Genomic DNA, 16,570 nt, shown 5'->3' with positions numbered 1-16,570 from the left:
GAGAGGCTATCAAGGTGGATGAAGATGAAGCCTTGACTATATATATATATATCATCATCATCATCGTTTAACGTCCGCTTTCCATGCTAGCATGGGTTGGACGATTTGACTGAGGACTGGTGAAACCGGATGGCAACACCAGGCTCCAATCTAATTTGGCAGAGTTTCTACAGCTGGATGCCCTTCCTAATGCCAACCACTCAGAGAGTGTATTGGGTGCTTTTACGTGTCGCCCGCACGAAAACGGCCACGCTCGAAATGGTGTCTTTTATGTGCCACCCGCACAAGCCAGTCCAGGGGCACTGGCAACGATCTCGCTCGAAAATCCTATGGGAGCCAGTCAGGCGGTACTGGCAACGGCATATATATAGTCAAGGCTTCATCTTCGTGTGTGTGTGTATATATATATATCTAGAGAGAGCTGTCACTTGTGACTGAGTATGATCTGGCAGCCATGCTTTCACTAATTGTTTTAAGTACCTGTGTACTCACAAACAGACAGACACCCCCTTGGCTCTCCCACATTTGACCCCAAAAAACAGAGGATGTGACTGCTAGTGGGAAAAAGGGCTGCAGTAGCCCTTGCCTGGCCTAGGTATTGACCTTATGACAATGAGTCCAGCACCATAACCACTTGGCTATGCAACTTCACAAAACAAGTAACATTTGTATGCCAGGAATCAAACCTGGACCACCTGGGTAAAAACCAAGAGTCCTAACCACTAAATCTCATACCCATTTGGTCTATAAACATGCATATAACAGGCACAAGTGTGGCTGTAATAGTTTGCTTCCCAACCACATGATTTCAGGTTCAGTCCTACTGTATGACACCTTGGGCAAATGTCTTTTACTATAGCCCTGGGTTAACAAAGTGGTTTGTTTGTCACTCTAATACCAATAAATATGTTATTCATCGGAACTTATTTTCTGACAAGCTGCAAACCTTGGTGAAAACTGTTTTATGTAACAGAGAATTTAAACTCAAAATATTGCAATCAAAGAATTTAAAATCATAAAATTATAAAAAGAATTTTGTTTATCCACAATAATTTTCTGGGGTGGGATTAAGTTCTTGATGAAAAATTTGATTTATATTATTAATCATAATTAAAAAATTTCATTGTTAAATTTTCAAACCGGAGAAAAATAGTTTCCTGTAAATATATTATTCCTTTTTTCCAAGAAGTTTTGACAACTGTACCAGAAGTAGTATTCCATATCAAAAACCAATAAAATACATTTTTATTGCATAAAATTCCTAGTGGTAAAATCTTCTTTCATTTTCAATGCTTGTTCTTCTGTGAGAGGTTGAAGAGGTGATCGTGGATGGCCACCATAGAGACCAAACCAGTCCATAGCAACTTTTAGGCCTGGTATACCATATTTAGCTGTAACCTGAAAATATATATTTAAAAAAATATTTAAGACTGCTATTTATCATTTTACTTCTGGTTTTTCCATGTTGCTGAGGTAGTATTTTACAGCTGGATGCCTGCACACACACACACACACACATACACGCATGCATGATAGGCTTCTGCATAGTTTCCATCTACCAAATGCCACTCAAGATATTGGTCAACCTGGAATTATGTTAGAAGACACCTGCCTAAGGTAATGAGCAGTGAATCAAACCTAGAACCATGTGGTTGGGAAAGAGTTATCCATGCAATCATCTGGTACTTATTTGAACTCTTGAAGAATGTAAATGAAGATAACCTCAGTGGAAATGGTACTCAAAATGTAAAGGAGACATATTACTGCAAGGTAATTTAACTAATTCTCTTCTGATTCTACCATCTGCCACTTTTTCTATAATGATGTAGTAAATCTCACCCAGAGGCAACTTTGTCTTTCAATTAATAAGTGTTGACTAAATTAGTTCATTCCTCCTCTCACTATTTGTGGCTTTGTGCCAGCATTATAAATTCTAAATGTTATCTTTCAACAACAAATATAATGTACAGAAATGAAGGAATCTAAGGCAAGAGACTAACCGCTTGATTTGGCGCCACCAATCTCAGCTGTAGGTCTTTGGCAGAGCTGTGTAACCCTTTTTCAAACAGTGACTGCAAATTACAAACATCTTTTCCTAAGACATTGGCCAAAGCACAAACTCCTCCTACACAACCTTTAAAAAGAGAAAAATAGATGTTTAATTGGTTAGATCTTCAACAAATCCCACATTGAATTTGTATGTAACTCAATACATACCTGCCATCAACGCTGGATACAAAAAACTTGCAGATCCTGCTAGTACTTGGAAGTCTTTATTTTTTGTAGCAAATATAATGTTGCTTAATTTGGCAATCTGGAAAAGAAAGAAACAAATGTTTTGCAGTGAATTGATTGGGTGACAAGTTATTTATTTCTTGCTGTGAGCTCATTTAATTTTTCTGTGTTATATATGAATATGTGCTGTTGTTTAACTCCCAAGTTATCTCTGATTGAATAGACCTGTAATCAAAGGCATTCTAGTAGTGACAATCCAGTTTTGTTTTTAGACTAGTGTATCTCAACATTTTCCAATAAGTTGGTAGAATGTGATTTGTTTTCCATGCTAGGTGTTTTCTCAGATGGGTGTAGTTTTCATGGTAGTGAGTTGATGGCTCTGCTTGGTTTGTCTACTACTTTGATGCTAAGTTTTGTGTCAAGTAATGCTTTTCTAAATTTGCAACCTAGTTCACCTCTAGGTGTCGCACGGTCGACACAAAACGATGTAGCATTGTTGAATATCAAACTCTGAAATGTGATTTGAGGGAGCTCTGGCAGTTATTTCTAGCAGGTCAAATACCTATACATTGTTCAAATAATGGAAAACATAACTGTTTCTGGTGGATTTCAGTAACAAAACAAAAGCAGTTTCTACTACAACTCTCTCACACATGCACAAAGTCATAAGTTGTAACTGTAACAATATTTTTATTAGTGTGCTGGGGAAATATAGTCAATTAGATCAACTGTATTAACATTTTATCAATGCTGGCTGTGTGGAAAGCGAAGTCATCCTTGTTCAGGATGGCAAGTACTTTTTGTGTTAGTAAGGGAGTAATGTGGGAACCAAAAAGAGTTGTTTTGTGAATTGTTTATAAATAAAAGCGAAACTATTTTCTGACATGTGAATGATATGAACTTACACCCACATATTTAATATAAAGTTTGTTTTGAATATAAACAATGCCTATGTATTGACAGCAGCAGCAGCAGTAAAAAATGATACCACTTTCTATTGAATGAAGATAGCTGATAGTGTTTTGTGATGTGGATTGACGCCAAACAAGCTCCATTTATCATTTAAAGTCAGTTTTCCATGCTGGCATGGATAAAAGTGAGGATTATACAAGAAATGGACTGAGTCAAATAACAAACTAGCTTTTACTTGTTTCAATCATTGGACTGTGACCATGCTGGAGCTCCACATTGAAGGGGTTCAGTTAAACAGATCGACCCCAGTACTTGTTCTGTTGGTCTCTTTTGTCAAATTACCAAGTTACAGGGACATAAACAAATCAATACCAGTTGTCAAGTAGTGGTGGACATGCACACACACACACACACATGATGAGTTTTAGTTTCTGACTACCAAACCCACTCACAAGGTTTTGGTCAGTCTAGGGCTGTAGTAGAAAACCCTTGCTCAAAATGTTACACAATGAGACTGAAACCATAACCAAGTGGTTGGGAAGCAAATTTCTTACCACAAAGCCATGTCTGAAGGATGTCTTGAAAGAAAGACTGATTGTTTTTTTTTGCTTCTCCATAGACTGACTGCAGAGCGTCATGTAGCCAGTAGAGTAAGTCACTTCTTATTAAGCCATTTTTACTACAAGCCTATACAGCATTAATACCAATCTCTATGCATAACATTGCTGGTTTTGATTATAAGCTACTCAGCTCAATTGACATATCAACCTTATCAAACCATTTTAGCAACCAATAACTACCGCTTAATTTGAGTTATTATAGCCTATATATTTCCATATGTGAACCAATAAACTTTTGATAGGAAGATTGATAATATGAATGGATGTACAATTATACAGTTACAAGCCACTGCAGCTTAAACTACTGTTACAAGTTATGAGCCATCACAGTTTATAGCTTAACATCCTTTGCATAACAGAATCTCTAATTCCAATGGAATTGTTTATTTAGCTAGTCTCAGTACAAGATACAATATTAACTGAATGAATATCTGAAACAGTAAACCCATTTAGTTCTAATAAAAGTATGCCTATTTGGGAAGAGTCAACTAATAAAGCCTATAAACATACCAGTTATTCTTTGTATATATTTCTTTTCCTTTTCCAAGGCACTTGTTTATTTATGTTCCCCCAAATATTTTTCACATCAGTGGGGGTGTATTTTTAAATAATTGGTTTTTAACTGATTTTACTGTTGTTGCATCTTTTTAAATATGAGTTAATGACATTAGTGTTTACTTTGCTTCTTTTTGTTGTTACTGTCATTAGGAGGCCCAGTGGTTAGGGCAGCGGACTTGTAGTCATAGGATTGCGGTTTCGATTCCCAGACCGGGTGTTGTGAGTGTTTATTGAGAGAAAACACCTAAAGCTCCACAAGGCTCTGGCAGGGGATAGTGGTAAACCCTGCTGTACTCTTTCACCACAACTTTCTCTCACTCTTTCTTCCTGTTTCTGTTGTGCCTGTAATTCAAAGGGTCAGCCTTGTCACACTGTGTCACGCTGAATATCCCCGAGAACTACGTTAAGGGTACACGTGTCTGTGGAGTGCTCAGCCACTTGCACGTTAATTTCACGAGCAGGCTGTTCCGTTGATCGGAACAACTGGAACCCTCGACGTCGTAAGCGACGGAGTGCCAACTGTCATTAGAATGTATATGTGTGTTAGTCAATTGTTCAACTTATTTTATCTTTACTCTTGTATTATTGTGGTGATGGGTTATCATTAGTGAAGTGTTGTTACATTACTTGTTCTTTATATTGTGTGGGCAGGGTCTACTTCCTGTATTTCTCTCATCTGTCATAAGGTTTAGTCTTTTGGATGTCTAGAAAGAATTTATACTTCAACATTTTTAATGAGCTATTGTGTTTCTGTATGGTAGGCTAATAGAGAATGAATGTTTGTTTCTTTTTATTGTACTCTCACTAGTGTTCTGCAATCTTATGTTAACTGCACATGTCTCTCCTATATAGGTTGTGCAATGTCTTTTCATTGTCTCCCTATGCATCTCATAAGGTATACAATATTTTTAGTTTTGCAGTTTATTCTTGGGTTAGTTGTTTTCCATGCTAGGTGTTTTCTCAGATGGGTGTGGTTTTCATAGTAGTGAGTTGATGGCTCTGCTTGGTTTGTCTACTATTTTGATGCTAAGTTTTGTGTCAAGTAATGCTTTTCTAAATTTGCAACCTAGTTTACCTCTAGTTGTATGTAGCATTGTTGAATATCAAACCAGGAGTTTTTCTTGTTCAAATTTTCTATTTTTCTTTCAAGTCTGTTTCAGAATTTGCAACAGTACATGGGGTATATGGCATTAGTGTCATTGCAGATAATGGTTTCAAGCTTTCTTTGGCTCCTTTATAAACTCTTATCTAGTCTCATTGGCCGTATCATGAGAATTACATGCAGTGGATAGAATCCTGTATAAGTTGTCTCTGCTCACTGGAAGGGCACATATATGTTTCTCATGATCCTCACCGGGTTTGATATCAAGATGTTTGTTGACATAGAAGAGGTCTGGAGAACCAAGTGCCTGTTAACCAGAGGTCTCATATAATGAAAATGACAGATTTGTTTCTGGCCACTTATAATTTCTAACCATAGTTCATAGTTAAACTCTATATAGTAATGTTTAGAAACCTACAACTCTTTAGTTCTTTGTATGTGTCTCCAAAGTGACACTAATACAAGTTTAGCAGGCTAATATTATCTAAGAGATCAATAAAGTCAGTATTTGCCAACAAGATACTTACATTTCCTCCACTATCTTTGAGACCAATAATATTGGGATGATCAGCCAACTGTATTATCACATCTTCAGCTAAATCAATACTTGTATTTGAAGGAACACTGTAGAGAAGTATTGGAATTAAGCTGTTATCAGCAACCTGTAATGAGAAGAAAACTGAATCAAGTTTGAATGTAAGAAAATTAACAAGAGCCCTGCAAAGTTATTCGAAAGATAAATGACTAGTTTGAAACTATGTTATGTATATACTGAGATATTGAGTTACATGTCAAAATAGAGAGGTTAGGTTATAATATGTTAATATGAAAATATCAGGTTACAATATATCAATCATCAGGTGTTGAGTTATAAATCAATAGTGAGATATTAAGTTATAATAAATAAATAAATGCTGAGATGCTTGGTTATAACATATCAATACCAGGATATCAAATTATTATATGTCAATAGTAGACTCAACTTTGTCTTCCATTTTTTTGTAGTTAATAAATATAATATTAGTAAAGAGGGCCAACTCTCTCTTTCTTTTATGAATTACATCTGACTGTAAATTCAAAAGGCTCAGTAACATTATATTTTGTTACACATGTTTAGCCTGAGAATTAATTAAGAGTACATGTTCCTGTGGAAGCCTCAACTCCTTACATATTGACTTCATGAATAGGAAATCAATTGGCTGAACAACTAAATGTTCATTGTTGACACTGATGGGAAATCCATTATCATTCTCATTTCTAGAAGTCTCTTAGTGTTTTGCCCACTTTACACCAAGGACTGTGATATATTCTATCATGCTATTAGTGTTAGAGGGGTTTTCTATGGCAGGACTAAAAAGTCCTCTCTACTTTGTATCAGATATTATTCAGTGTTATTGTCCTCCTAGACAGGTGGCTAATGATGTTACATGCAGAGTCCATGTCTCCTTCATCATGGAGTCCTCTCATAATTTCTTATCTTCTTTTAAAAGTTTCACTCACTGGATTGCAACCATACTAGGGCACTACATTTAAATATATATGTATATAATTTAATGAGATCAATGTTTTCATCTTTCTAGCACAAAAATAGCAGAAGCATACATATGTACATATGTATACATGTATTTGTGTATATTTTATTTTGTTTGGGTCAATCTCTTGCTACTCTGAGTTTCACCTGTGGGTAAATAAGATTTTCAGTTATGATCCATAACTTATCTGAAAATTTTGTGCACTCACAGGTGAAACTCAGAGTAGCAAGAGACTGACATAATTAATTTCTACTATGGTATTGAGTACTCTTTTTTCCAACAGTTAATACTAAATGGATGGATATATATATATATATATATATATATATATATATGTTGTTGGTACTCCGTCGCTAACGACGTCGAGGGTTCCAGTTGATCCAATGAACGGAACAGCCTGCTCGTGAAATTAACGTGCGAGTGGCTGAGCATTCCACAGACACATGTACCCTTAACTTAGTTCTCGGGGATATTCAGCGTGACACAGTGTGACAAGGCTGACCCTTTGAATTACAGGCACAACAGAAACAGGAAGTAAGAGAAAGTTGTGGTGAAAGAGTACAGCAGGGTTTGCCACCATCCCCTGCCGGAGCCTCTTGGAGCTTTAGGTGTTTTCGCTCAATAAACACTCACAACGCCCGGTCTGGGAATCGAAACTGCGGCCATTGTGCCACCAAATATATATATGTATATAGTGCAAAAAACAAAAGACGAAGTAATAAAACAGAGTCTATTAGGTTTACACTCAGGAAAAATAGAAGGGAAAATTTTTTACGTTTCAAGCATACATTCTTCTACTGAGAGAATAGAATAAGAGAGAACAAATGGAGAGAGAAAAGAAAAAATGTATTTCAGTAAGATGGTTACTGCATGCTAAAATGACCAGAAGAGGAAGAGGTTGCTAGAGGCATGAGTGGTAAGGTGGGGGAAGGGAAAAGTGTGAATCTGGTGTGTGTGTATGAAGCTAATGGGAGGCTAAGAGTTTGGCTTGGGTGATGCAGAATTGCTGAGGGGACCCAAGGAAGTTGAACTGGTCTACAGCATGGTGGAAAATGCTTGAAAACTGATTGACTATGCATACATACATACAAGCATAAATTATAATTAATTATATAGCCACCTTTATCCCATCTATCTCCCCATCACATTCTTATGAAATTTTCCCAATGCTTTCTCCATCCAGTCTTCTGTGTCATTTCACCTATATTCTCCCCCCCCCCACTGAACCTTGAGGGTATGTCCTGACACATATCCACCACCATCTCTCCCACTCTCTATCTTTCTCTCAAAGTTTGCTTCTCCCTATTTCTCCAACTAGAATATCCTTGTATCTCTTCTACAGCAAGACACCTATCTCTATCCATCTTATTCGTTTAACCTCTCGTCAACTGACACAAAGCCACCTCCATCAATACTACTCCCTCCAGTTGAGGGAGACTTTGTATTGTTTTTAAAGTTACTTGGTGCTGGTGCCATAAAAAAAAAGCATCCAGTATACTCTATAAAGTGGTTGGCATTAGGAAGGGTATCCAGCCATAGAAACCATGTCAAAGCAGACAATAGAATTTGGCATAGTTCTCTGGTTTGCCAGTCTTTGTCAAACTGTCCAACGAAAGTTAAGTGGTGATGATGATGATGATAATGAGAAACTACACAGTGTTAGGATAAGCAGAGATATAAGTTAAATTTACAAATATGTGTTTTTAGTGAACATAAATTTTTACCTTTGCTGTAAAAAGTAGATACTATGGTTATACCACGTTTTTTTTTCCTTTCTTTAATTTTTTATGTCTATCCATGTGTTGTATAGTGATCTTATTATCTTATTCATAAATAATTCATGTTGCCAATGATTATATTGTCATGCAAATTAGGACTGACTAATTTAGTTTTATCAGAGTTTGTGCATGCAATGAATAGCCATAACCTACTAATGTCTATGTAGTTAGGAAGGTAGGTGGTAGTCCATAACTGAAGCAGTAAATAAAGCTGAAACTATTCAGCTTGATCTCTAGTTATCAGATCACAGAGAAAACAAACATATGAGAGAGAGAGATAGCTTGATAAATTGTAATACTGCACTGATGTGCAATATTACAATATATTCCAACATATAAAGGGCTTAATGCTAGACACCAGCCATAAAAATAATTTAAATTGAGTTGAAGGGATGGTTTAAGATAATAATTTACTACAGTTTCATCTGGTAAATTGTCAAAATCATAACACGCACATGTAAATATGTAGGTTTGATAGTAGTACAAACAGGATAGAAATAGAACACAAAACATGAGTGAGTATTTTTTAATTTTTAATAGGCAGAAGCTACCAAGTGACTCAAGGGCCAAGAGTATCATGTATGCCATTTATCAAGATCTTATCCTTTGAGTCACTTTGTGCATTCTGCTTGTTAAAAATAAAACATATGTATGTATGCACATCAGTAATGGATAGCAGAATGTGTTTATCAAAAACTACTTCATAGTATTTTGTTCTGTGGAGGCGCAATGGCCCAGCAGTTAGGGCAGCGGAGTCGTGGTTATAGGATCGCGGTTTCGATTCCTAGACCGGGTGTTGTGAGTGTTTATTGAGTGAAAACACCTAAAGCTCCATGAGGCTCCAGCAGGAGATGGTGGCAAACCCTGCTGTACTCTTTCACCACAACTTTCTCTCACTCTTACTTCCTGTTTCTGTTGTACCTGTAATTCAAAGGGTCAGCCTTGTCACACTCTGTGTCATGCTGTATATCCCCGAGAACTATGTTAAGGATACACGTGTCAGTGGAGTGCTCAGCCGCTTGCACGTTAATTTCATGAGCAGGCTGTTCTGTTGATCAGATCAACTGGAACCCTCGACGTCGTAAGTGATGGAGTGCCAACAACAAGTATTTTGTTCCTTGTCAATTACATCCAGAGTGATTTTTCCTTTCCTCTTTACAAGGTCAACAAAATAAGTGCCAGACAAAGTACTTCAATGAATACAATTGACTTATGAAAATCCAGTACAAAACTTGAAGAACAAATAATTTTAAATTTTCAACAAGTCTTACCTTTCTATAATGTTGTATAAGGGCAGAGTTTGACATACCTCCTTTGTAATAGCATGGTGTCACTACTAGTGCAGTGTCAGCACCAACTGATGCTATTTGGTTGGTAAACTTAATGGTTGCTTGTGTTGCTGAAAGTATATGAAATTTGTAACCTCTTCAGTTAACCTATGCTGGAACTAATGGAGACTTCATCCTCATCTTCATACAATATTTTAGAATATGATGTACTTGAGTTATTTACTATTACTTTTTCTAAAGTCATACAAATATTTGAGTTGTGCTGTAGTCTAACAAAAAAAGTTACCAAGTATGAAATGCACTTCTTGTTTAGAGAAGGTGCATTGTACCTCCTCATAGCGCTTATTTATAGTTAGTGTAATTAAGCCATGGAAAACCTAAACCTTTGCTACAGAGGGACACAATGTAGCTTCAGATAGAAAACTGAAGGTGGTAAATAGTAAAGTAGGCACTAATATACTTAATGAAATGTATATGATCACTTTAATACTTTAATTAATAAAGACTATATTCACATTGAGAAAAGATGTAGATTGTTGAACAATGTTTAATTAAACCAAACCAAAAGGCATGGGAAACAACTCAAAATCAAAAGGAATTTTGTTTTTACTTTAATGAGTTGACACATGAGAATCCAAATTAATTAAAATTGTAAATAGATAATGTGGAGGGGATGGATAGTCTGTTTTTAATAGACATGAAAACAACTCTAGACATGTTTTAGTATTATCAGACCTCTTCATCTAAGCATGTTATTCATATATTTGATAGATCAATTGACATAGAGAAACATTTATGCACATACAAAGATGTAGATATACCGGTATGATAAAACAACATCTTCCTAAACATGATCATTATTTAATGCCTGTTTTTCATGCTAGCATGGGTTAGACAGTTTGACAAGAACTGGCAAACCAGAGGACTGCATTGTGCTCCAATATCTGCTTTGGTATGGTTCCTATGGTTGGATGTCTTTCCTAATGCTAACCACTTTACAAAGTGTACTGGGTGCTTTTTACATGGCACCAACATTAGTAAAGTCAACAAGTGACTCACAAGGCAAGACCCCCTCAAATGAGATGGGCGAGTAGTATTGAGGAAGTGTTAAGTGATTAAAGTATGACAGAACAGGAACATGTCTTACTGTTAGGGTGATACATGGTTACCCCACTTGGTAGAGAAGGATGGTGGTGAAGATATGTCAGAGTCTACCCTCAAGTTACAGGAAGGTGAATACAAGAGAAGTGGTATGGGTGGGTAAGTAGTGATCATTGATAAAATTCAGTTACATTCTAATATGACTGTCTGATTGCCTGTTTGTCTGTCAGTAGCAATGAAGTATAAATGTTACTGAGGCAAACTTCATATGTAGTTCTGTTGTTGTTTAAGCCTGGGTAAGCCTTGATTGAACAGATCTATGAGCAAAAGCTTTCTCATCTTTTTAAATGAATTTAGGACTACATTGTCTAATGTGTCCTTCCAATTTTTAAGATGGAAGGATATGATATGAAGGAGCTTTAGCTGCTATTTCAAGTAGACTGAATGAACATTTATTTCACATAATATTTTCATTGAATGCTTTCACCAATTTATACAAACCAATCGTAGGGACTCAACATGGTAAAAATAACAGCTAAGTCTCCCTCAAATCATACTTGTCTAAAAGTCACAAAGAAGTAGTTAGACATGTAGTCGTAATTATGCCTAAAAGAAAAAAAAGGAAAACTATATGGTCACAGCTGGATCACCTTGACCCAGCAGCAATATTCACCAGGCACCATATCTTAAAGCTAATAAATATCTTCCAAGTGAAAGATAATTATTTTTGTATGTAAATGATGTTAATTCAATATAGGTTATCTTTCATTTACGAAAACTTATGCAGAAGATTAGTTAAAATGTAATACCACCACCAGGTCACCTTTAAAATAAATTATGTGTGGTTTCTCTCTCCACCTTCAAAAGTACTAAGTTAAAATGAACTACTTTGAAAGGAGATATAATTTGAAACATTAGACACTTGTGTTCTATATACATATTGTCAGTTTTGAATATCAAGAGCTTAATTAAGTAAGAAATGACATTTCTATCCATGCAGACTTAATTTACACTTCAGTTGAAATATTAAGGCATTTAATTAAAACTGCCAAAAAAAAAACAACTCACTTTACTAATCAAGTAATGATTCATCCCTGAAATATTTACAAACCAGAATACTACAATGTATGAATCTACAAAGAAGCTTCTATGTAGTTGCTCAGTCTACTAGAAATAACAGGCAAAAATCTCTCAAACAATGCCCTACTGCCTTAAAAGAAGGCAGAATAGTCATAGTTGGAATGTCTTTGGTTATAGGTCTTCTGGATCAGTGCCAACCTGGGTTTAAACAACAACAATAATAACTACAATGAAACGATGAAGGAAACTGATCAGCTGTTATCAATTTTATGGATGAAAGGATTCAAGACTGTGGTACATAAAAGTCCCTATTGAGCAGATCTGGTCAACCCATGTCAGTATGAGAAAATGTATAGTAATCAAATGAAGGTGATGAATTTTAAAAAAACATCAACCCTGACTAAATAAATCTATGTTCAAAACTATTTTAGCCAAGACCAATTTATTTCAAGCTAAACAGTAACCATGTCAATCTCAACAGAGTGAGATGACACCTCTTCCTTTGTAGGACACTACTTTGAGAATCTTACAAAAAAATGGGCAGACCACCAGTATTTTGGGGGAACTTCACATGTTATGTCATTTGAGAAACTATTTATATAAGTAATATTTTTATTATTTTAGATTTAACCAAAGGAAGAGATGCAGGGTCAAAAGACTTCCCAAAGCAAAGTAGAGATCACTGATTTGGGCTAATATGGTTAATACTCTGTTTCCTAGACAAGTTGGTAGAGACAGCAAATTAATGTTTGGTTGGAATTTTTGAACGCTATTGGATGGTTATACAGGATGATAGTTTCAGAGGCCTGTAGCTGTGATAAAGAAGGATTAGAAAAAAAGAATTTAGTGGGACATATCAGATAGTAAAATGAAAGGAAGAGGAGAAGAAGCAAGTGAAATGGGTGGAATTAAGTGGTGGTTGTGCCATATAATCAGTGAATACAGAAGAGCAGAAAGCATCATAGCAGAAGAGACAAGAAAGAGGAGATAGCTTAACAATAGGAAAGTGGTTCCAACATGGTACTATTAAGGAAAAATTAAATAAAATGCTTACATTCACAACCAGTACCAACCATTATGATTTTGTCATCTTCTTTGGTCAAACTAATAACTTTCTGTACAATATCCAGTCGTTCTTCCAGACTTAAAAAGACATATTCTCCATTTGAGCCCATCAAAGTGTAACCTATTATAAAAAAAAAAGAATAATAAATAATGGAGCTCTCATTCAAATTAGAATATTAAATAAACAAATTACAGTGTGTTTTGGTATAGTATATCCAACCCATAACCTGCTTTGAATGCACGGTAAAACAGCTTTATTTACATTCACAACCTTTATAAGATGACTGAACTGATCTATTGACTCATCAGTTTTGTGTTAGAAAGAAGACAGAACTGATTTTCTCAACAATATATGTCGTAGTTTGGGAAGTATTATTGATTGTCTTTATGAAAAAAAAAGTTCTTTTTTGCAGTAAAAATTATAATAGTAATAATTTTTCATCATACTACTGTGACATTGTGTGATGAAAAATTTGATAAATTAGTTAACAATCGAACTTTATGACAAATATGCAAGCAAACCATAAAAGTGAAGGGAACTACAAGTACATCTTTATTTTCTTCTGCTTTAACTGGCTGAGAGGTTAAGAGGTTTGTTTCCTAACTACATGGTTTTGGGTTCAGTCCCACTGCATTGTGAGTGTCTTTTATTATAGTCCTGAGTCGATCAAAGCCTTGTGTGTGAATTTTGAAGATGGGAACTGAAAGAAGCAGTCTATGTGTGTGTGTGTCTCCTTTTCTTGACATCATGCATTAGTTGTAAGTGAACAGCTTTGTCATTTGTTTCCAATCTTCCATGAAAACATGTCCAAATATGGAGATAAAGTACCTCGCTTGGACATAAGTAAGGGTTTGCAACAGAAAAGGTATCTGGTCTTAACAAATCTGCTTCAATAAATTCCATTTGACCCATGCAAGCATGGAAAAGTGGATTGATGAGGATGATGAACTATGCTACAAATATTCAATGTCATTTTAAGTTTTGCAGTAATACGTAGTCTGTCCCTAACTTTGTTGATTTGCAATGGAACAAATTTTCTGTGATAATCAACAATGTGTTCAATATTAAGGAATTTTCAAAATCTTCACTATTGAGATTCTGGTATTTTTTTCACAAGATTTAAAATGACAACACAGGTTTTTTATTATTTTTTCTTTTTGAATTTTGTAAAAGATGTTCGATATTAATGTAGAAGCATCATCAGTCTTTATCTATAAAAGATTATTACATTTGGTAAAAGCATCACAACAGCCACTCCCTAATGAGATAAATCTGAAGCCATATACCGATATTAAAACCCCATATTGACTGAAACATGGAATGCTTCGATCCATAATCCATAATGCTTAAACCAAAATTCCACCGAACGTAGTACTTGTTTTTTCGTTTTTTTTAAAAGCCTAGTACTTTTACTATCGCTATCTTTTGCCGGACTGTGAAGTCACGGGGACATAAACAATCTAACACCGGTTGTCAAACGGTGGTCGGGGACATAGACACAGAGTTATGATCTTGTAAATTTAACCTTAAATACTGCATTGTCAATTAGAATTTTATCGTAGTTTGCAGTGCAAATCTCAATCGATTTTATTCTACTTCCCGAATTGGGGGTAATCTGAAAGTGATACACCTGAGGGAGGCTACAAAAGAACAAATGGTGTTCAATCGGGAGAGGATTAAGTCTTTCACCCAACAAACTCAGAACGTAAGGGGTCATCCGATGTTCTCACATTGCCCGGACAACTACTTTATTTTATCGACCCTTGAAAGGATGAAAGGTAATGATGACAGGTGGAACTGGAACTCAGAGGCCTGGAACAAATACCACAAAGCATATATTTTATTTTAGGCTCCAAGAAAGTCCTATTCGCTAGCTATCCGCACACATGGATTAGGTAGTTACCTTTAAGAGAAGACTCAATACGTTTGTAGAGTAAAGAAAATTAATATTGGAATCGGTTCAATCTCTGTGAGATTCTGAATACTGGAACTGGAAGAGTCAAAATTGAACTTTCCAATTTCAATAATAAATTTTTATATAGATAGAGAGAAGTGAAAGTTTCAGCAGTCTACCTATTCAACTATTGTAAACTATTAATGGAATTAAGTGGATATAAAAATAACAGGAAATTTAATAAATAATAAAGAATTTAAACAAGTTAAAAACAATGAACAAAACAAAAAGGTTAGAAATCTGTAATCACCGACCAACCTTTGAATGGTATATTCTTCCATAAGGATAAGTTCTTCTCAAGTTTATCGAATGCTATAGTTTCGTCGGCATTGAAAGGTGTTGTAATAGGAGGGAATATACCCCGTAAATCAAGTTTAGTTTTCGTCTGGGTGGACAGCGACGCAAGTCGTATTCTGTTCTGGCGACAAGATGTTGCACAGAGGTAACCAGTTCGAATCGCTCTCCGAAATAAACTTCTAACAGACATTTTTAACAACTGTTTTCTTGAAACAAGTACTAGTGTATTCCACTTGTTCTCTTCTCTGTACTTTGCTTGGTTTTATTATCTTTTTTCTTCTCTCTCTTATCTCTCCTATCTCTCACTTCCTCTCTGCCGCCTGCTACTACAATTACACCTCTACAATAATCGCTTCTCAGTGTGCACAAAGCTGGAAATTCTTGTGGGGAAAAGTGTTGTCGATTAGATCGACCTCAGAACTTGACTTGTACTTTTATTTTATCGATCTCTGAGGGATGAACAGCAAAATTAACCACACAGACCCAGTCATGAAAAGACAAACCCAGCGTACTAGGTGTAAAAAATGTGTAGAAAACGATTATGAAAACAAAAATTTGCGCAAACGAATGAAGGTGGATGGGGAGAGGACTTTCGGAAAATTCCCAAGACCCGATTTTTCCCTCTTAGCCTTAAGGAAAATGGATATATATTAGTGAAATGTTTGTTGTTGGCACTCCGTCGCTCGTGAAATTAACGTGCAAGTGCTGAGCACTCCACACACACGTGTACCCTTAACGTAGTTCTCGGGGATATTCAGCGTGACACAGGCACAACAGAAACAGGAAGTAAGAGTGAGAGAAAGTTGTGGTGAAAGAGTACAGCAGGGTTCACCACCATACCCTGCCGGAGCCTCGTGGAGCTTTAGGTGTTTTCGCTCAATAAACACTCACAACACCCGGTCTGGGAATCGAAACCGCGATCCTATGACCGCGAGTCCGCTGCCCTAACCACTGGGCCATTGCGTCTCCACAGTGAAATGTTATATACCGTTCAAATGGCACAAATTATGATTATAAAGAAATTTGTAGGGGAAAATGTTTTCCGA

The 16,570-nt window shown here is 36.0% G+C and overlaps 1 protein-coding gene across 1 annotated transcript; it reads right to left on the bottom strand.

The window, feature by feature from the left end:
- Nucleotides 1-1,021: 1,021 nt before the first annotated feature.
- LOC106884306 (4-hydroxy-2-oxoglutarate aldolase, mitochondrial) lies at nt 1,022-15,961 on the bottom strand. The gene is made up of 7 exons (XM_014935619.2): nt 15,486-15,961; nt 13,262-13,393; nt 10,009-10,136; nt 5,955-6,089; nt 2,218-2,314; nt 2,001-2,134; nt 1,022-1,398 (listed from the first exon to the last, which is right to left on the bottom strand). The coding sequence occupies exons 1-7, from the start codon at nt 15,712-15,714 to the stop codon at nt 1,246-1,248; spliced, it is 1,008 nt and encodes a 335-aa protein (XP_014791105.1). The 5' UTR covers nt 15,715-15,961; the 3' UTR covers nt 1,022-1,245.
- Nucleotides 15,962-16,570: the final 609 nt, after the last annotated feature.

Source organism: Octopus bimaculoides, chromosome 2 (assembly GCF_001194135.2).
Source record: "Octopus bimaculoides isolate UCB-OBI-ISO-001 chromosome 2, ASM119413v2, whole genome shotgun sequence".
Classification (NCBI taxonomy): domain Eukaryota; kingdom Metazoa; phylum Mollusca; class Cephalopoda; order Octopoda; family Octopodidae; genus Octopus; species Octopus bimaculoides.
This window is presented reverse-complemented; position numbering and strand designations above follow the sequence as displayed.

Excerpts from the sequence above, each read along its gene's own strand:
- LOC106884306 (XM_014935619.2), bottom strand. The coding sequence starts at position 15,714 with ATGTCTGTTAGAAGTTTATTTCGGAGAGCGATTCGAACTGGTTACCTC. Across the intron at positions 6,090-10,008 it reads TTATACAACATTATAGAAAG|GTTGCTGATAACAGCTTAAT; the intron begins GTAAGACTTGTT and ends TTCTCATTACAG. Across the intron at positions 2,135-2,217 it reads GTATCCAGCGTTGATGGCAG|GTTGTGTAGGAGGAGTTTGT; the intron begins GTATGTATTGAG and ends CTCTTTTTAAAG.